We start from the raw sequence: 14,560 nt of genomic DNA on the forward strand, positions 1-14,560 counted from the left end.
GCTCTCCCTCTCCATGCAACTACTCATTCTCCCACTCGGATGTGCCTTCAACGTAGGGTTGGGTCTGGGGTCACATAAATTTGAATGTTTTGCCTTGTTTGAGATGCTAATGTTGGCTATGGAGAAGGAGTACAGCATCGGAGTATGGATGGAAGTCCGGGAGAAGGTGGGCAACGAGGCAAGGAAACATATCTCAGTTCTCGAGAGGTTAACAGGAGGCCAGAGGGGAAATTCAAGTTGCAACAGCTTCAAAGTCACGTCTTGCGGCGCTCAATTGTGCGACAGACTCGGAGAACTTCACAGAATGGGTCGAAGGTGCTGCATGATTTATGGAAGGATGGATGGATAGCGGGGGAATATAGTGAGCAGGGAGAGGGGCAAAACTGATGCACTTGTTGTAGCTGTTTATCTTCCAGTTGGTTAATATCCTCCGAGAAGGGAGACACAACACAGCGACCAGAACCCGGGAAAAGGACAACTCTCCTGAATGGCATCATTATTTGCATATGCCACACTTGTACCTGCCCCTGCCCCACTGAGCCACTTGCCGCGACTTTGCACAGAATCCATGCAAATGCGATGGAGATATATTTCATATCCCCCAGTCTCAGTCTCAGTCCCATTCTCCCGTTTGCTCTGCTGCTCGGAGAATTGTTCAGTGAGCGCCCAGTGGGGCATGCATAAAATATGTTACAAGGCAAACCGACCAAGCCCACATCAATGCACGGGTAGGGTAATGGAAGGGTGGGAAATGGGAGGTAGCAGAGGAGGATGTCATCCATCCATCGATAAATTCGTTAAAATCTTCCCTTCTTTCAATTAAAAAGAGGAAAACAGAATAAACCGAGAAAATTTAAAGCCAAGCAAGTAAAGGCCATGTAAAGTGAAATGTCATCAGAGATGGGGAAACAGCAGGGATGGGTGGCGAGAGCTGGAGAGTAAAAGAAGGCGGATGGCAAACGATATGCCACGACTCCACGCCTTCTGTCCAGAAGATCAGATGATGGACAGAACGGAGCTGGAGCTGCCATAATGAAGATATAAATGTTTCGATTTACAGATTGCGTGGAATGGAATTAAGGAATCGAAGTCTGGAAATGTACAGGGAGAAGGCCAACTCCTTCTCCTTTACATTTCCCAACTGCGACTGTTGCAATGAAACTATATAAGAGGAGAACCTCTCTCTCCCTCATCTTCCAGAGTTATTTCATGCGAAAGGAGAAGGAGGTTGAGGAAGTGTGACTGAATGTTAATTAAATGCAATTTCATCGCAAGTTGAAAACTTCTCCACGACCCACTGGAGAGAAATTTATACGTTGGAGCGAAGGATGATAAAATGGAGAAATGGCAGAGTTTTCCTGTCTATATTTCAGTTTCAATTGCCCTTTCCTCTGCCTATTTTCTTTCTCTCTTTACCGCATCTTAATCATTTCTCTATTTCTTTTTTTTCTTGTTTCTTATTCACCATTTGGCAACTCCTACAAGTTGAGAGGTCTCTCTCCCTGATAAATCGCAATAAGTCGCAATAAATCTGCTTCAGAATTGTTTTCTTCTCTCAATCATAGAGCTTTTCCATCAAACCTTGTCGTACCATCGCCTTGACTTTCGCCCTTTTTTCACCTCATCAAAAGAAAATATATCACTTCGACCCCAAATCAGGCCAAATGGAGTCTCGAGCCTCAATTCATAGGAGGAGGGGATCCAAATGTGATTAAAATTAGAGCCGCTGCAGGCGCTGGAACGCTGGATTGGATGCAGCACATTACGGAAATTAATGGGTGCCGGTAGCGTATGAGTAATTTAAGACGGTTTCTCATTCCTACTGCTGTCGAGGCTGTCGAGCCGGGTGGAACACTTTCTCGTTTTCAGTTTTCTCTGGGAAATGTGTGAAGAGGTTCCTAATTAATATTGTATGACTACGCAAATGTAAAGGAGACTAGGGAAGGAGGGAACATGGTGTTCCTGGTGGGACTGGGCAAGTCATGTGAACTAATGATAAACACTTTCGGAGGGATTCAGTTCCGGAAGGGCAGGGGAAGTGGCGATGGGAGAGGAAACAAAGCAGAAGCGGAAGCTCCGATAACGGACAGAAGAACATGCAACGCTGACAGGAAGTGAGGAAGGAGGGAGGGGGAGCAGTCACAGTTACAGGATGTTGATGGAGTACCCTATCCGATGTGGGGTCTGCATTTGTAGAGCTAAATATTCGAGAGTTTAATTGAAAATACAAATAATTTGCAAATGTTTTCCCCAGGTTCAACTTCAACTGCAGTCGAACCAGAAATGGATAAGGGAAAAGGGATCCAAAGTGGGTCAAAATGTATAGAAAAATGTATAAAAACAGTTCCAATTGATTAAGGGCTAGCGAACCCACAGGCTGGCTAATGAGGCATCCACATGGAACACATTCCAAATGCTGTAAATGATGTAATTCTAATTCGAATTGAAACAGAAATGGAAATCGACTGGAAATGTAAGCAATGCTAACGAGGGAAAGCAGAACAATCAAATGGTGCGCCTCATTGGAGCTGCCAAACGGAAAATGGGAAATGAAGCTGTCAATTATGAGTCGGAGGATCCATCCCCCATCGATTCTCCTCTGGAGAGAGCACCAGAGTCTCATGAAGGGAATCCCCGATTGAATATGCAGCCAACTTTGTCCAGGATAAATATTTGGAGCTGGCCAAATGAGGCGGAGGTGGCAAAAAGGGGTGAAGGCGGAGGTGGAGCGGGGTAAACGAAGCAAATGAAAAGGAACATGAAAAGCTGCCGCAATTTGTTGCAAAAACAAAGAAAACTTTTCCAAACTGGAAGGGAAATGCAACAAAGTGAGTGCCAAAGAGTGGGGGAGAAAGAAGAAGTGAAATGCAGCTTGGGAAATATTCAAATGCCTTCCTCTTGGCCCCCTTTGGCCTGTGTCTTCGGATCTCCCTTTTCTTCCCTCCGATGTAACTGCAATCAGCCACGCCTTTTGCAGTTGCCTCCCCCTTTTGATGGGGCTTTATAAAAAAGGAGCAGGGAGCGTTGACAGGAGTAGGCACAGAAGAGAGAGAGAAGGTAAAGAATAAATATATTTCTCTTTTCTCTGAACTCTTTCTGTCTCGCTTGCTTTGTCTGGCGAATAATGACGGTGAGAGAGGAGTTGGAGGAGACACTTGCCCCATCTTGTTTACAACTTGAGAGTGACTTTTATTGCCTCCCATTTTGATTTGCATTTCGGGGGAGTCCCCAAACGGCACATAATTGAATGTTGAAGGAGGGAGAGTGTCGCAGAAAGGAATAAAATGGGTTCTAAGTGATGCTGCATATAGAGATCGATACATGATCGCACTTCCATTCAAATCATACACATCCAAGGAAAGAAGCATCTTCAGAGTAAATGAAATGCGTTTCTCTCCATGCGATTCTCCTCGAATCAGTTTGCTTTGGCTTCATTTGCTTCTGCCACATGGAACAGTAGCTCTGAATGTGGAATCATAAAACTAAGTGCTCCCATTCATCCCTCTCCCTGTCTTTATCCCTTAAACTATTCCCCCCTCCCCCTCGCCCCTTTCCGACTGTCCTGAAACTGTACTTCCTGCGATGCTTGTGTGAATCCTTTCATATCATATTCAACCAAAGGAAAACGCAACTGAAAGGAAAATGCGGCTAGACGGGAGCCAGGAGGTGGGAAAAGGGAGCAGCAACAATGAAGACGACGGGGAGAGAGGTTAGTGGGCAGCGGGGAGTGTGGCAGGCAGTGAGGCGAATGACTCCAGACGGGGAAGGGGAGATGTGAGGCAGTGTCAGGATAGTAGTCAACATTTGCTGACTTAGCTGCAATTATGGCAGATATTTTTATGAACTTGATGTTAACCCGAACCCACACTGAGATACAGATACATTCTCACACATGGAAAGATATAAAGAGAGAGACAGAGTGAGAAGAGGAGAGGGGAGATATGGCAAGTGTCCTGAATGGGAGATAGGAGTGTGGCTAAAGGCGAAGCGATGCATGGAAAATGAAGATGGAAATGTCAGTTGGAAAAACATCCTCTTCAAAAGTTGGTGGAGTTGCTACAGACCTTATGAACATGGCGAAAGAAAACATTCTGTAGTCTTGCCGTTAGAAACATAAAGGATAACAAAATAGGATATATTTTAGGATTGATGACTCTTCATATTCCTGATTGATCCCTGCAACAATGTAAGAAGCGAAATCTCTGTAAAGATTAACCAAATTATCAAATGACCAACATTTCTGTGGTGACAAAGTCTCCTCTACATACATGTAAGACATTGTTTAATTATGTAAATGTTTATTGATAACAGAAGATCGCGGTCGACTGAAAAGTGCAGCAGCAGTCAACGTTAAAGGCACGGCTCGATCGCGGCTGATTTCTGCCTATACTAGTGCTGACTGCTGCGATTCCTCTTCTTCTCTGCTGTTGTTCTCCTTCTGCTGTTGCTTCCGATCTGCTGTTGGTGTGCTGCTCTGGTGATGCTCTGCTGCTCTGGTGTTCTGCCGTTGATATTGTCCTGTTGTTGCCGCTGTTCCCCGGCGCCAATCGCTGCACCCTTTTTAGGCCAACTGACCCCATCCTTCTATAATGCATAATGCATCTCCTTTTCATTGAGGCAAGTATTTTCAATGTTTCATCATTCCACAAACATAATGGGTAATTTTCTCATTTCCCTATGCTCCTTCTCACCTCCAAATTGCATAATTAATTCCACTTTGTTGCCGTTTTTCTTGTGATGGATGTTGCTGTTGTTTCTGCTGTGGATTCTGGTGGCATTTCGAATGGAAATAAAAGAGGTGTCCACCGGAAAAAACCACACAAATTTCCGCCAGCGGCCGCCAACAAAAAAGCAAAAGTTAATTGTTCAAATATTTCCAGAGCACACATGCAACGCCCTTTGACCTGCTGCCACCCTCTTCCTCTCAATCCAACCTCCAAAAGCAACAATGAAAAGAGGAAAATCCGAGCTCCGCTTGCGTGTGCCACAAAATGTTGCACCTCTCCTCCTGCGTCCGCTCCTCCTCCTGGAATGATTCACGTACCCGTTGAACAGCGAAAATGTTGGTTGTTGTTTTTGTGCTCATAGAGGAGGGGGGATGAAAATGAAGGGGAAAAGGCCTCTTCCTTTGTGGCACACTACATTGGAGAGAGAACAACAAGTTTGGAGTGGGGTTTCATCTCATTTTCCATCACATTTTCATCGCTTTTAATTCGAGTCTCAATAAAAATCATCAGCAATTCATTTTCACGGCGCTCCAAACCGGCGACCGAATTTCTGGGAGTTCTCCAGTTTTATTCCTCTTTAAGCGCCGCTGAGAGCAGAGCAGAGCCATGAAATTCCGTGTCATAAAATTAAATTTCTCTGCTATTAATTCCATTCTACAGGACTCTTCCTCAGGTCCTTGGCTATTGGACTTCTTCAAGGGAGAACTTTTGGTGGAATTTTATTCGCTGACCCGGAATGACCTTCGCTTCGATTTCTCCGCCTCTCTCTCCTGCCCTCATTTTGTTGTATTTTCTTTTAAATTATTTATCTTTTTTCGGCCATGTTTCTCCACATTCTCTTTATCCCTGTCTCTTCTTTTCTGTTGAACTTTTCTCTATTCTTCGTCGCACTTCCTGTCGCCTGTTAATTGTCTTTAAATTGCTGTTGAAAATGTAGGGAGGAGAGGGAGAAAACTTCGATTTCTGTTTATCTTTGGCCATTTCAAATGAATTTTTCTCGGAAATTTATTGCAGCGGAAATTAAAGGAAGTTTTCCACGGGAAAAAGGGGCTCAGAGAGGGTGTCTAGCTGGGGGAATTTCAGGATTAACGAGAGTCATCTCTTATATAGAAATAGTTCGCCATTCGAGGATTCATTGCTCATCTGCAATCATCGAAATGAACCACCCAGCAATTGCCAAATTATCCACCAGAGTTCCCATAAATATATAGGATCCATTTATGGTTCTTCCTCTCTCTTCTCTAGTTAGAGTCCCCGTCTCTGCGCATAAAACACTCTCCGAAAAACAACAAGGAGAGGTTCTATATATTTCTATTTCTTTGCTGCGTTTTCATGGCCGATTTTTATCATCACGAACATTGAAAATTTACGAGTTTTCACAGAGCATAAATTCTGGGTTTTTTCTCGCAGCTTTTATTATCTGCAAAATATTTTATACGCAGCAAGTGGCGCATCGTAGGGATACTAGAGAGTGGGGGGTATCTAATGGATACATGAACCCAAATTGAGTCACTTTGCATAGACCAAAGCAATCATCATCCCCGCGTCATCTCGATGGAAAGCTTCATTTGGAAAAAGCAAGGAAAATGTGCGAACAAATAATGATAAAAGGTAAAAAATGCACTCAGAAGGGAGGGGGGCAGGGGCAGGGGTAGAGGAAATGCTAAGTGTAACTTATTATGGGAGAGGTTTCTCCCCCCTCAGAGATGGAGGAGTGGCAAACTTTTCGCTCAACTTTCCCAGCTCTCAGCTGCATGTGTTGCATGCTTTGCGGCGGTCGAAAGAAAGCATGAAAAATGGCCCCAAGGGGAGGACGAACTGGGAGGAAGGCAGGAATATGATGGGAATCTTTAGAGCCAAGTAAACAGGCAAAACAAATTTTTAATGTCCTGCATAGAGGGAGGAGAACTCTCTCTGTCGTTTGATAGCGGTGCAAAATGTTGGCACTTTGTCTCCTGACAGCCCGGATCATCAATTCCCGCAACTGCTGCACTCGCTCATCTCTCTCTGAACGATCTCTGGGAGACTTCTCCCAAGTGAAGGTGGAGAAACACCCAAGAGACAGAGTAAGTTCAAGGAGCAGCAGTAAGAGTGGAAGGAGGAGGGGACAACCGTTAACAACTTTTTCTTTTGCCAATAAATTTTCAATTTCCGCCCTGAAATTTGCAATTTACTTCACTGCAGCAGAGCTAATTTCCCCCTGACCCGTCACCCACAGTCGCTTTTCTCCTTTGTAAGTCAATTTCTGAGAGTTTTCCGTGTCGGACTGTACGCCTTGCCATCAGATTTCCCACACGAGTAAAAAGGGGCTTACCGGGGGAAAAAAAATACACCTGCAAATTGCATTGTTTGCAGAGGGGATTGCAGAATGTGGAGATCCCAACAGGATGGAATATAAGGAGGGGGAGTCCCGTACAATCCTTTGCCAAGTAAACAACTGCAGGGGGGCCTTCGCTGTGGCACTCCAAATCCCCCTCATTCCTATCATAAATCACGCGGACAGAAATTTGATTTGATTTGCAGAATCTGCGAAAATATTTCGTAAATATTTACCATCGCACTTTTTCACGCTTTTCCAACAGTTTTCTGGCATCTCCCGCTTCAGAGAGGGAACTTTTCCAACTGTGAAAATATTTTTCACGTTTCTCGTTTGTTTTCTTTTTGCTACTTTGTTGTGCAAATATTTTCCCACTTCGTTTTGCCCCGTTTTTGCACTTCATTTGTGTTTGAAGGGGAAGAGGGGAGTGGCTGTTTGCTTTTCTTTGATATGCGAAATTTATGCACCGATTGCATTTGAGACGAGATTTCCCATCCCTGAAATTATGAAGAGGTCACTTCTCGAGTGCCATCTATAGAGGGGAGGCACGATAGCAGTGGGCGGAATGTCTTTTAGCTACTACAACTCTGAAGAGATCGTCCTTCTCCGCTACGAGCACAAGAACTCCCTCCAGGAGGCAGTTTCCATTTGATTTTAACGACTTCAGAGTTAAGTTTTCCCGCAGTCTCCGGGAATCCGTTTCCAAGCGAAACATTAAACTTTGGCCCTACAGAGGAGGAAGCAGCAACAGCAGGGAACAGGGCGTACAGCAGCTGGGATAATGGCAAAACAGAACTCGACAGCAATAGGAGAAAACATTTCCAATAACGCAGTGGAAAAGGTTAGGGACATTATACTGCTCCCCTCTGGTGGTGTTCTTTGGCTCAGGGACATTAAAAATAACATTCTGAGAATATAAGCCCCGAATCACTCAGAAAATGTTGATCCTAAGCCAAAAATGGGAAAGAATAAAGAAGGAATTATAAATCGTATTACATTGCTCCATAGCCACGCCTACTACCCCACCCACCTCTAACCCTTTGCTAACTCAATTTCTCTAATTAACTTAATTTTGGTTTGGCCCACCCCCACCCTCGAGGAGCACCCCTCTCCGGCTGAAGGCCTTTCTTATCTTAAGTCAAAGTTGGAGATTGGAATGGGAATCCCTGGGATCCTCCATTCATATTCCTTTCGGGTCGTGTCTGCCTGTAATTATGTGGGCGGCGTTGCCTAATTGCAGGCGACAGTCTTGGGGGCGGCTCACGTGGCGTATGCGCAACGCGGGACAACTTATTCCCGCATTTTATTTTCCCTTTGAGATGATGGTATTTTTTCGCGCCTTATTTAAAAGAAAATCACGCACTTGGGTGGAAGAGGGTTGCAGATGGACGGAAAAGGAGTCTATTGCCAGCATTGTCAACGGAGGAAGGGAACCCCAAGGTAGAGACGTGCCTAGATATGTGCGTTTGACGCTTCAATGCTGCGTTTAATCAGGGATTTATACGTAGATGAGAACGAGGATGGAGAGGGGCTAACAGATATCTGACAGATAACAGATATAAATGAGGTGGAGACAGGAGCAGAACCCTCAACCAACTCTGGCCACAAACATTTCCACGTCTCCTCTCAGCTGCAATCGTTTTGTGGTTTCTAAGAGGTGGAAGGAGGACTCCCACAGTTAGGTGATGGCGAGATACCAGCCACAATTGGAGACCATTTCGTGTTAAATAAAGCTGCAAATGCGAATGGTTGAAGCTATTTTCAGGCTCCTTCCCCACGCCAGCAATAGAAGTCCTTGCCAGAAGTCATTCCAATTATGCAGCGATGCAAATTGGATGAGCCGCAGGATGTCCTCCGCCCAAAAGGATCCTCGCAGGTGCGCCTGCCGTTTGCAGTTTGTTTGTTGTGGTCAGCAATTAAAAATTTAAACTGCAATTGTGTCGTGCCGAGACTCCGTATACTAATTCCAATTGCAAATGGTTCAAAGGATACCCCCTTGGGCACAGGATGCAGCTCACTTGTTATGAGTATGCGGTTGGATAATGGATTGAATGAACTGGCCAGAGGGCAAATATGGAGAGTACTTGAATCCTAATTGAATTCCTCTTGGACAACACTAAACAACGATTTAATGTGACTTAACTATTCCCCCTGACGATGGAGTGGACCCAGCTTAAAATGTTACCAAAGGTTCTGGTTCCAAGAGGAAGAGAAACCTCTTGCCTATCACTCGTCGAAATGCTGCCAAAAACAAACTTCGAAAGCAGGAAAAAGCACACAAAATTAAGAGTGAAGCGGGAAAGGAAAGGAAAACGGCGTTTACAGGTGACAGGTGCTAAAAGTTTTCCAGCAAACATAACTGCCACAAAAAGAGGGGGCAGGAGCAGGCTAAGAAGTGTTAACTTTGCAACAGTGTCAAAAACTGTTGTCGCATCGGCATCGGGGGAACAAGTTGAAGCCATTTGAAAGTTTGTTGCAGCCATCAGCGGCCAGAGGAGGTACCAGTCCAATCGAGTGACATCGATGGGATGTCTCGATGGGGGGTACTTTTTCTTTTTCTCGAGGGAAATGCAGAGCGCCAGCTTAGCCTGAGGTCATCGGATGCCCTCTCAAGCCCGGCCATCAATCGAGCCTAATTAAGCGAATATTTTCTAAGAGCTTCGAGGATTTAACTGAACTAACATTCTTCTGCTCTCATCTCTGTTCGCATCTCAGCTGCTCAGTGAGGCATCAAAATTGTCATCTGATATGTGAGATGTCAAAAGCGATATTAATTGAATGGCATTTAATTTGCACAACTTCAGAGACTTACACAGCAGTGCAGGCCATCAATTTTCCACTTGAGAGGGAAATCATCTTCTTTTGGTTTCTGCTTGTGTGCTCCAAGAAATCTCCCAATGTGGTGTAGTGGACATGGCGGGGAAAAAATCCCACTCCAGTTTTATGTTCTGTGTTTTCGAAATATATTCTGATGTGGAATATGAATCACTCTTTATTAAATTTATCCTCGAAACTAATAAAATGGGAAATTAATTTAGTGTAATAGTTTTCTTATCAATCTCTTTCATTTGCTATCCCATCATCAGCACTCGACATCGAACATTTCTCAGCACTGTCAGCACTTTATTTGGATTCGAACTTCAACAATGCCACAACAACCGCATCGCGGCTATCGCCAGCGAGTGGCTCACTTCACTCTGAAGTCGACTCTGTACGCGTCCTGGGCTCTGGGCCTGTTCCCGTTCACCTACGACTCCCGGACGAGGCAGTTAACACGGTCCCGATGGCTCCTATCCTATGGCCTAGTCCTGAACCTGGGCTTGATGGGGGTGGTGCTGCTACCGGGCACAGAAGACCACAGGGACGTCAGGATAGACATGTTCGAGCGGAATCCAATTATACAGCAGGTGGAGAATATGGTCGAAATTATCAGCTTCCTGACAGCCGTCGCTATGCATCTGGGAATATTTTGGAAGAGCAGGGAAATGGTCACCATCCTAAATGAGCTCTTTCTTCTGGAGAAACGACACTTCAGTAACCTAATCCTAGCGCACTGCCACCAGTTCGACAAGTATGTAATCCAGAAGTGCATACTGGTGGTATTAGAGGTCGGCTCCTCCTTGCTGATCTACTTTGGAGTTCCCGACAGCAATCTCGTGGTCACGAGAGCCTTTTGCATATACCTGGTGCAGGTGGGCGTGCTCCTCGGCGTGACCCACTTCCACCTGGCCGTGATCTACATCTACCGCTTTGTGTGGACCATCAACGGACAGCTCCTCGAGTTGGCCAATCAACAAAGGCGGGGCCAGAAGGTGGACCCGGCCCGGATCAAGCTGCTGTTCTGGCTGTATAGTCGCCTCCTGGAAGTAAACTCACGACTGGCTGCCATCTATGATATTCCGGTGACCCTCTTCATGGTCACCCTCATGTCTGCCAACATCATGATCGCCCATGTGCTCATCATTATATGGATCAATCAGTTCTCGCTCCTGGACATTCTTCTGTTATTCCCCCAAGCCCTACTCATCAACTTTTATGATCTTTGGCTAAGCATAGCCTTCTGCGAACTGGTAGAGCGCACCGGCAGACAGACTTCTGACATTCTGAAGCTATACAATGATGGGGAGGATATGGACGAAGAACTGCAACGAAGTGTAAGCTATGAGACCTATCTTTAATGTTGATACTTAAGGGTTTCCGTGTCCTTCATTCGTATTGCAGCTCTCGGACTTTGCTCTGTTCTGCAGCCATCGCAGACTGAGGTTTCGCCACTGTGGACTGTTCTACGTGAACTACGAGATGGGCTTTCGTATGATCATCACCAATATCTTATATCTTGTTTTCCTGGTGCAATTCGATTATATGAACTTGAAGTACAAATAAGAATATCCATCAATCGATATATCAATACAGTTTTTGCTCTTCTAATTAGCTTAAAAGCTTTTCAGCCAGATGGTTAAACTTTGATATAAATATTAATAGCATAGCCAACACACGGGGCAATGTCACCAGAAATTACATTTGGGGTAGGCAGTCAGAAATGTTGCGGCGACGTGAGGGTTTCGCCCCTAAACTGTGTCGGCTTGTCCTGCAGGTAACACTGTACGGCTCGTGGGCTTTCGGCCTCTTTCCATTCACCCTCGACCCGCAGACGAGGCAGCTGAGGCGGCACAGATGGCTTCTGGTCTATGGCGTGGCGATAAACCTCTTCCTGCTGTGCATTGTTGTGCTCCTTAGTGAGTACAGCGAAGAAACCGCGCAGAGTCTGGAGGTCTTCCAGCGAAATCACCTACTAGGGTTGATGAATGTTATCATAGGGGTCCTCGCCCTAATTGCCAGCTGCGGGATAATACTCATTTCCTTCTGGAAGAGCGGACAAGCTCTGTGTATTTTCAACGAACTGCTTGGCCTGGAGCATCGACACTTTGGCTGCCTAGATGTGGAGGATTCCTCGAAATTCAATTTGTATGTCATCCAGAAGGGTATGTCCGTTGTGGGGGAATTGATGGGCTTGGTGGTGGTGAACTATGGAATGCCTGAATACACTATGTCGTACCTATACCTGGCCCTCCTTTGTTTGACACAGTTCTGTGTTAATTTGGTGGTCACGCAAATCTACCTCGCCATCCTCTACATATATCGCTCTGTGTGGCTTATCAACCGACAGCTCCTTGGTGTAGTGAGTCGCCTAAGAGTCGACCCTTTGTCAGACTCTTCTCGGATTTGGTTACTCCTCTCTTTATACGGGCGCCTTTTGGCGCTTCATAAGCAAATGGAGACCACATTTAACGGCCAGATCACACTGATCCTGACATCAGCACTGGCTGGCAATATTGTGGTCATCTACTTCCTGATCGTGTACACCGTAAGCCTCGGCCAGCTTTCGATTTCCTTGGCGATCTTCCCATACTCCTTGATTATGAATGTGTGGGACTATTGGCTAAGCATTTCAGTCTGTGATCTCACCGAAAGAACGGGCAGGCACACTTCAACCATCTTGAAGCTCTTCAGCGACCTCGAGCATACCGATGAGGACCTGGAGAGAAGTGTAAGTAAGTCAAGTCCTACTCTAAATGATCTTATACCATTTTACCCAGCAGATTAATGAGTTTACGTGGCTCTGCAGTCATCGTAGATTTCAATTTGGTCTCTACGGACTGTGCTCAGTGAATTCTGAAACGGGTTTTCAGATGATCGTCACCAGCTTCATGTATCTGCTGTGTTTGGTGCAGTTTGATTTCATGAATTTGTAGGAGAGTCCACGGTCCATGAACAAATATGGACAGAGGCCTATCCCTGGATTTTATCACATTAAATATTGATACAGAAACAATCTTACAAATATAAAAAATTAATATTGATAGTGCTTCTTCCCCTACTTATTTGGGAAAGCATTCATGCATCAGTAGTTTATTTCAACAAGTCCATACGTGGCTACTCTTCATAGATTTTCAGCTTTTTTGTGGGCCCCCGGTAGGATGGCAGTCAACAGTTGCTTTACGATGTTCCGACCACATCGAGGCTGTCGTCATAAGTTGGTTTATATTATCCTCTATTCGATTCTGTACAGTTCCTGGGCTCTTGGAATATTTCCATTTACGTATGTCTCGAAGGAAAGAAAATTGCGGCGTTCCAAATGGCTCCTGGTCTATGGTATTGCCTTCAACGCAACTCTGGTTGTCCTGATGCTGCGGCCTCATGGGGGGGAAGGTGAATCCATGGCGAATGACCCCAAGCTGGACGTGTTCCAGCGGAACTTTGTGTTAAAGCAAATCAGCCTGCTCCTGGGGATTGGCGGCGTAATCACAATCTGCGCGATGTATCTGCGAACCTTCTGGAGGAGCAGAGACTTGTGCAGGATCTACAACCAGCTGCTGCATTTGGAGGTGACATACTTTAAAGATTATTCAGTGGAGTGCCCAACCTTCAATCGATATGTGATCCAAAAGGGATTGCTCGTCATCGGAGGCGTGGCATCCACATTGGTCATCCATATGGGAATGCCCAACGAGTCCGTTTCCCTGGTAAAGCTGGGCAGCTTCCTGCTGGCCATCCACTTCCACCTGGGTGTGGCATTTATCTACCGTTTTGTGTGGCTCATCAACCGTGAACTTCTGGACCTGGCCAATCGACTAAGGGTCAGGCTGGAAGGAAGCTCCTCTCGTGTCCGCCTCCTCCTCACACTCTACGGTCGCCTCCTGGACCTCAACACACGACTCACCGCCTGCTATGACTACCAGACTGCCATGATGATGGCCATCTTTTTGGGCGGCAACATCATCGTCTCCTTCTACATGATCGTCTTCAGCGTCAGCCTCAGCAAGATGTCCGTCTTTGTAATGTTGATCATGTTTCCCCTGGCGCTGATCAACAATTTCTTGGACTTTTGGTTGAGCATTGCAGTGTGTGATTTGGCAGAGCGGACTGGCAGGCAAACCTCCATGATCCTGAAGCTATTTAATGATATGGAGATATTGGACAAGGAGATGGAACGAAGTGTACGTTGGCAGGCAATATTTTGTGCTGATCCTTAAAGGTTTTCTTTGGTATTTCAGTTCGCTGAATTTGCTCTATTCTGCAGCCATCGCCGGCTAAGGTTCCATCACTGTGGACTGTTCTACGTGAACTATGAGATGGGTTTTCAAATGCTCGTCACGAGTGTCTTGTACTTGCTTTTCCTGGTGCAATTTGATTATATGAACTTGTAATTCCATCTAAGCAGGACACATCATTAAAAGTAACAGCCAGGCATTATGCCTCCCCAGTCAACGGGAAATAAACTCTAAGCCCTAAGCTGTAAGTTGGCTCAAAGTGAATGACTTGCAATCAGAGCCCAAGCTAGGATATGTAAAGAAATCGGAACATGGCCGCAGGACAGCAATAAAAGAAAAACTCCCTTTCAAAGAACACTTTGTAAGAAGCCAAAAAGAGGAACACAAGTCAAAAGAGTCTAAAGTCTAAAGAGAAGCATGGAAAAGCAGTGCAATTAAGGCCAACAAATGAACGAGTTTTCAGC

General features: G+C 45.5%; 3 protein-coding genes across 3 annotated transcripts; all 3 read left to right on the forward strand.

Annotated features, from left to right (window-relative positions):
* The first annotated feature begins 10,190 nt into the window (after positions 1-10,190).
* LOC6589040 (putative gustatory receptor 22a) lies at positions 10,191-11,427 on the forward strand. Its single transcript, XM_002015316.1, has 2 exons — positions 10,191-11,198; positions 11,266-11,427. Exons 1-2 carry the CDS (start codon positions 10,191-10,193, stop codon positions 11,425-11,427), a joined length of 1,170 nt encoding a protein of 389 aa, XP_002015352.1.
* Positions 11,428-11,584: 157 nt separating this feature from the next.
* Positions 11,585-12,797, forward strand: LOC6589039 (putative gustatory receptor 22b). The gene is made up of 2 exons (XM_002015315.1): positions 11,585-12,592; positions 12,645-12,797. The coding sequence occupies exons 1-2, from the start codon at positions 11,585-11,587 to the stop codon at positions 12,795-12,797; spliced, it is 1,161 nt and encodes a 386-aa protein (XP_002015351.1).
* Positions 12,798-13,046: 249 nt separating this feature from the next.
* Positions 13,047-14,252, forward strand: LOC6589038 (putative gustatory receptor 22d). Its single transcript, XM_002015314.1, has 2 exons — positions 13,047-14,042; positions 14,100-14,252. The coding sequence occupies exons 1-2, from the start codon at positions 13,047-13,049 to the stop codon at positions 14,250-14,252; spliced, it is 1,149 nt and encodes a 382-aa protein (XP_002015350.1).
* Positions 14,253-14,560: the final 308 nt, after the last annotated feature.

This window comes from Drosophila persimilis, unplaced genomic scaffold (assembly GCF_003286085.1).
Source record: "Drosophila persimilis strain 14011-0111.01,24,50 unplaced genomic scaffold, DperRS2 tig00000191-arrow-pilon, whole genome shotgun sequence".
Lineage (NCBI taxonomy): Eukaryota > Metazoa > Arthropoda > Insecta > Diptera > Drosophilidae > Drosophila > Drosophila persimilis.

Coding starts and splice junctions, on each gene's coding strand:
- LOC6589040 (XM_002015316.1), top strand. CDS start 10,191: ATGCCACAACAACCGCATCGCGGCTATCGCCAGCGAGTGGCTCACTTC. Junction 11,199..11,265: donor ACGAAGAACTGCAACGAAGT/GTAAGCTATGAG, acceptor TTCGTATTGCAG/CTCTCGGACTTTGCTCTGTT.
- LOC6589038 (XM_002015314.1), top strand. CDS start 13,047: ATGTTCCGACCACATCGAGGCTGTCGTCATAAGTTGGTTTATATTATC. Junction 14,043..14,099: donor ACAAGGAGATGGAACGAAGT/GTACGTTGGCAG, acceptor TTGGTATTTCAG/TTCGCTGAATTTGCTCTATT.
- LOC6589039 (XM_002015315.1), top strand. CDS start 11,585: ATGTTGCGGCGACGTGAGGGTTTCGCCCCTAAACTGTGTCGGCTTGTC. Junction 12,593..12,644: donor ATGAGGACCTGGAGAGAAGT/GTAAGTAAGTCA, acceptor TTTACCCAGCAG/ATTAATGAGTTTACGTGGCT.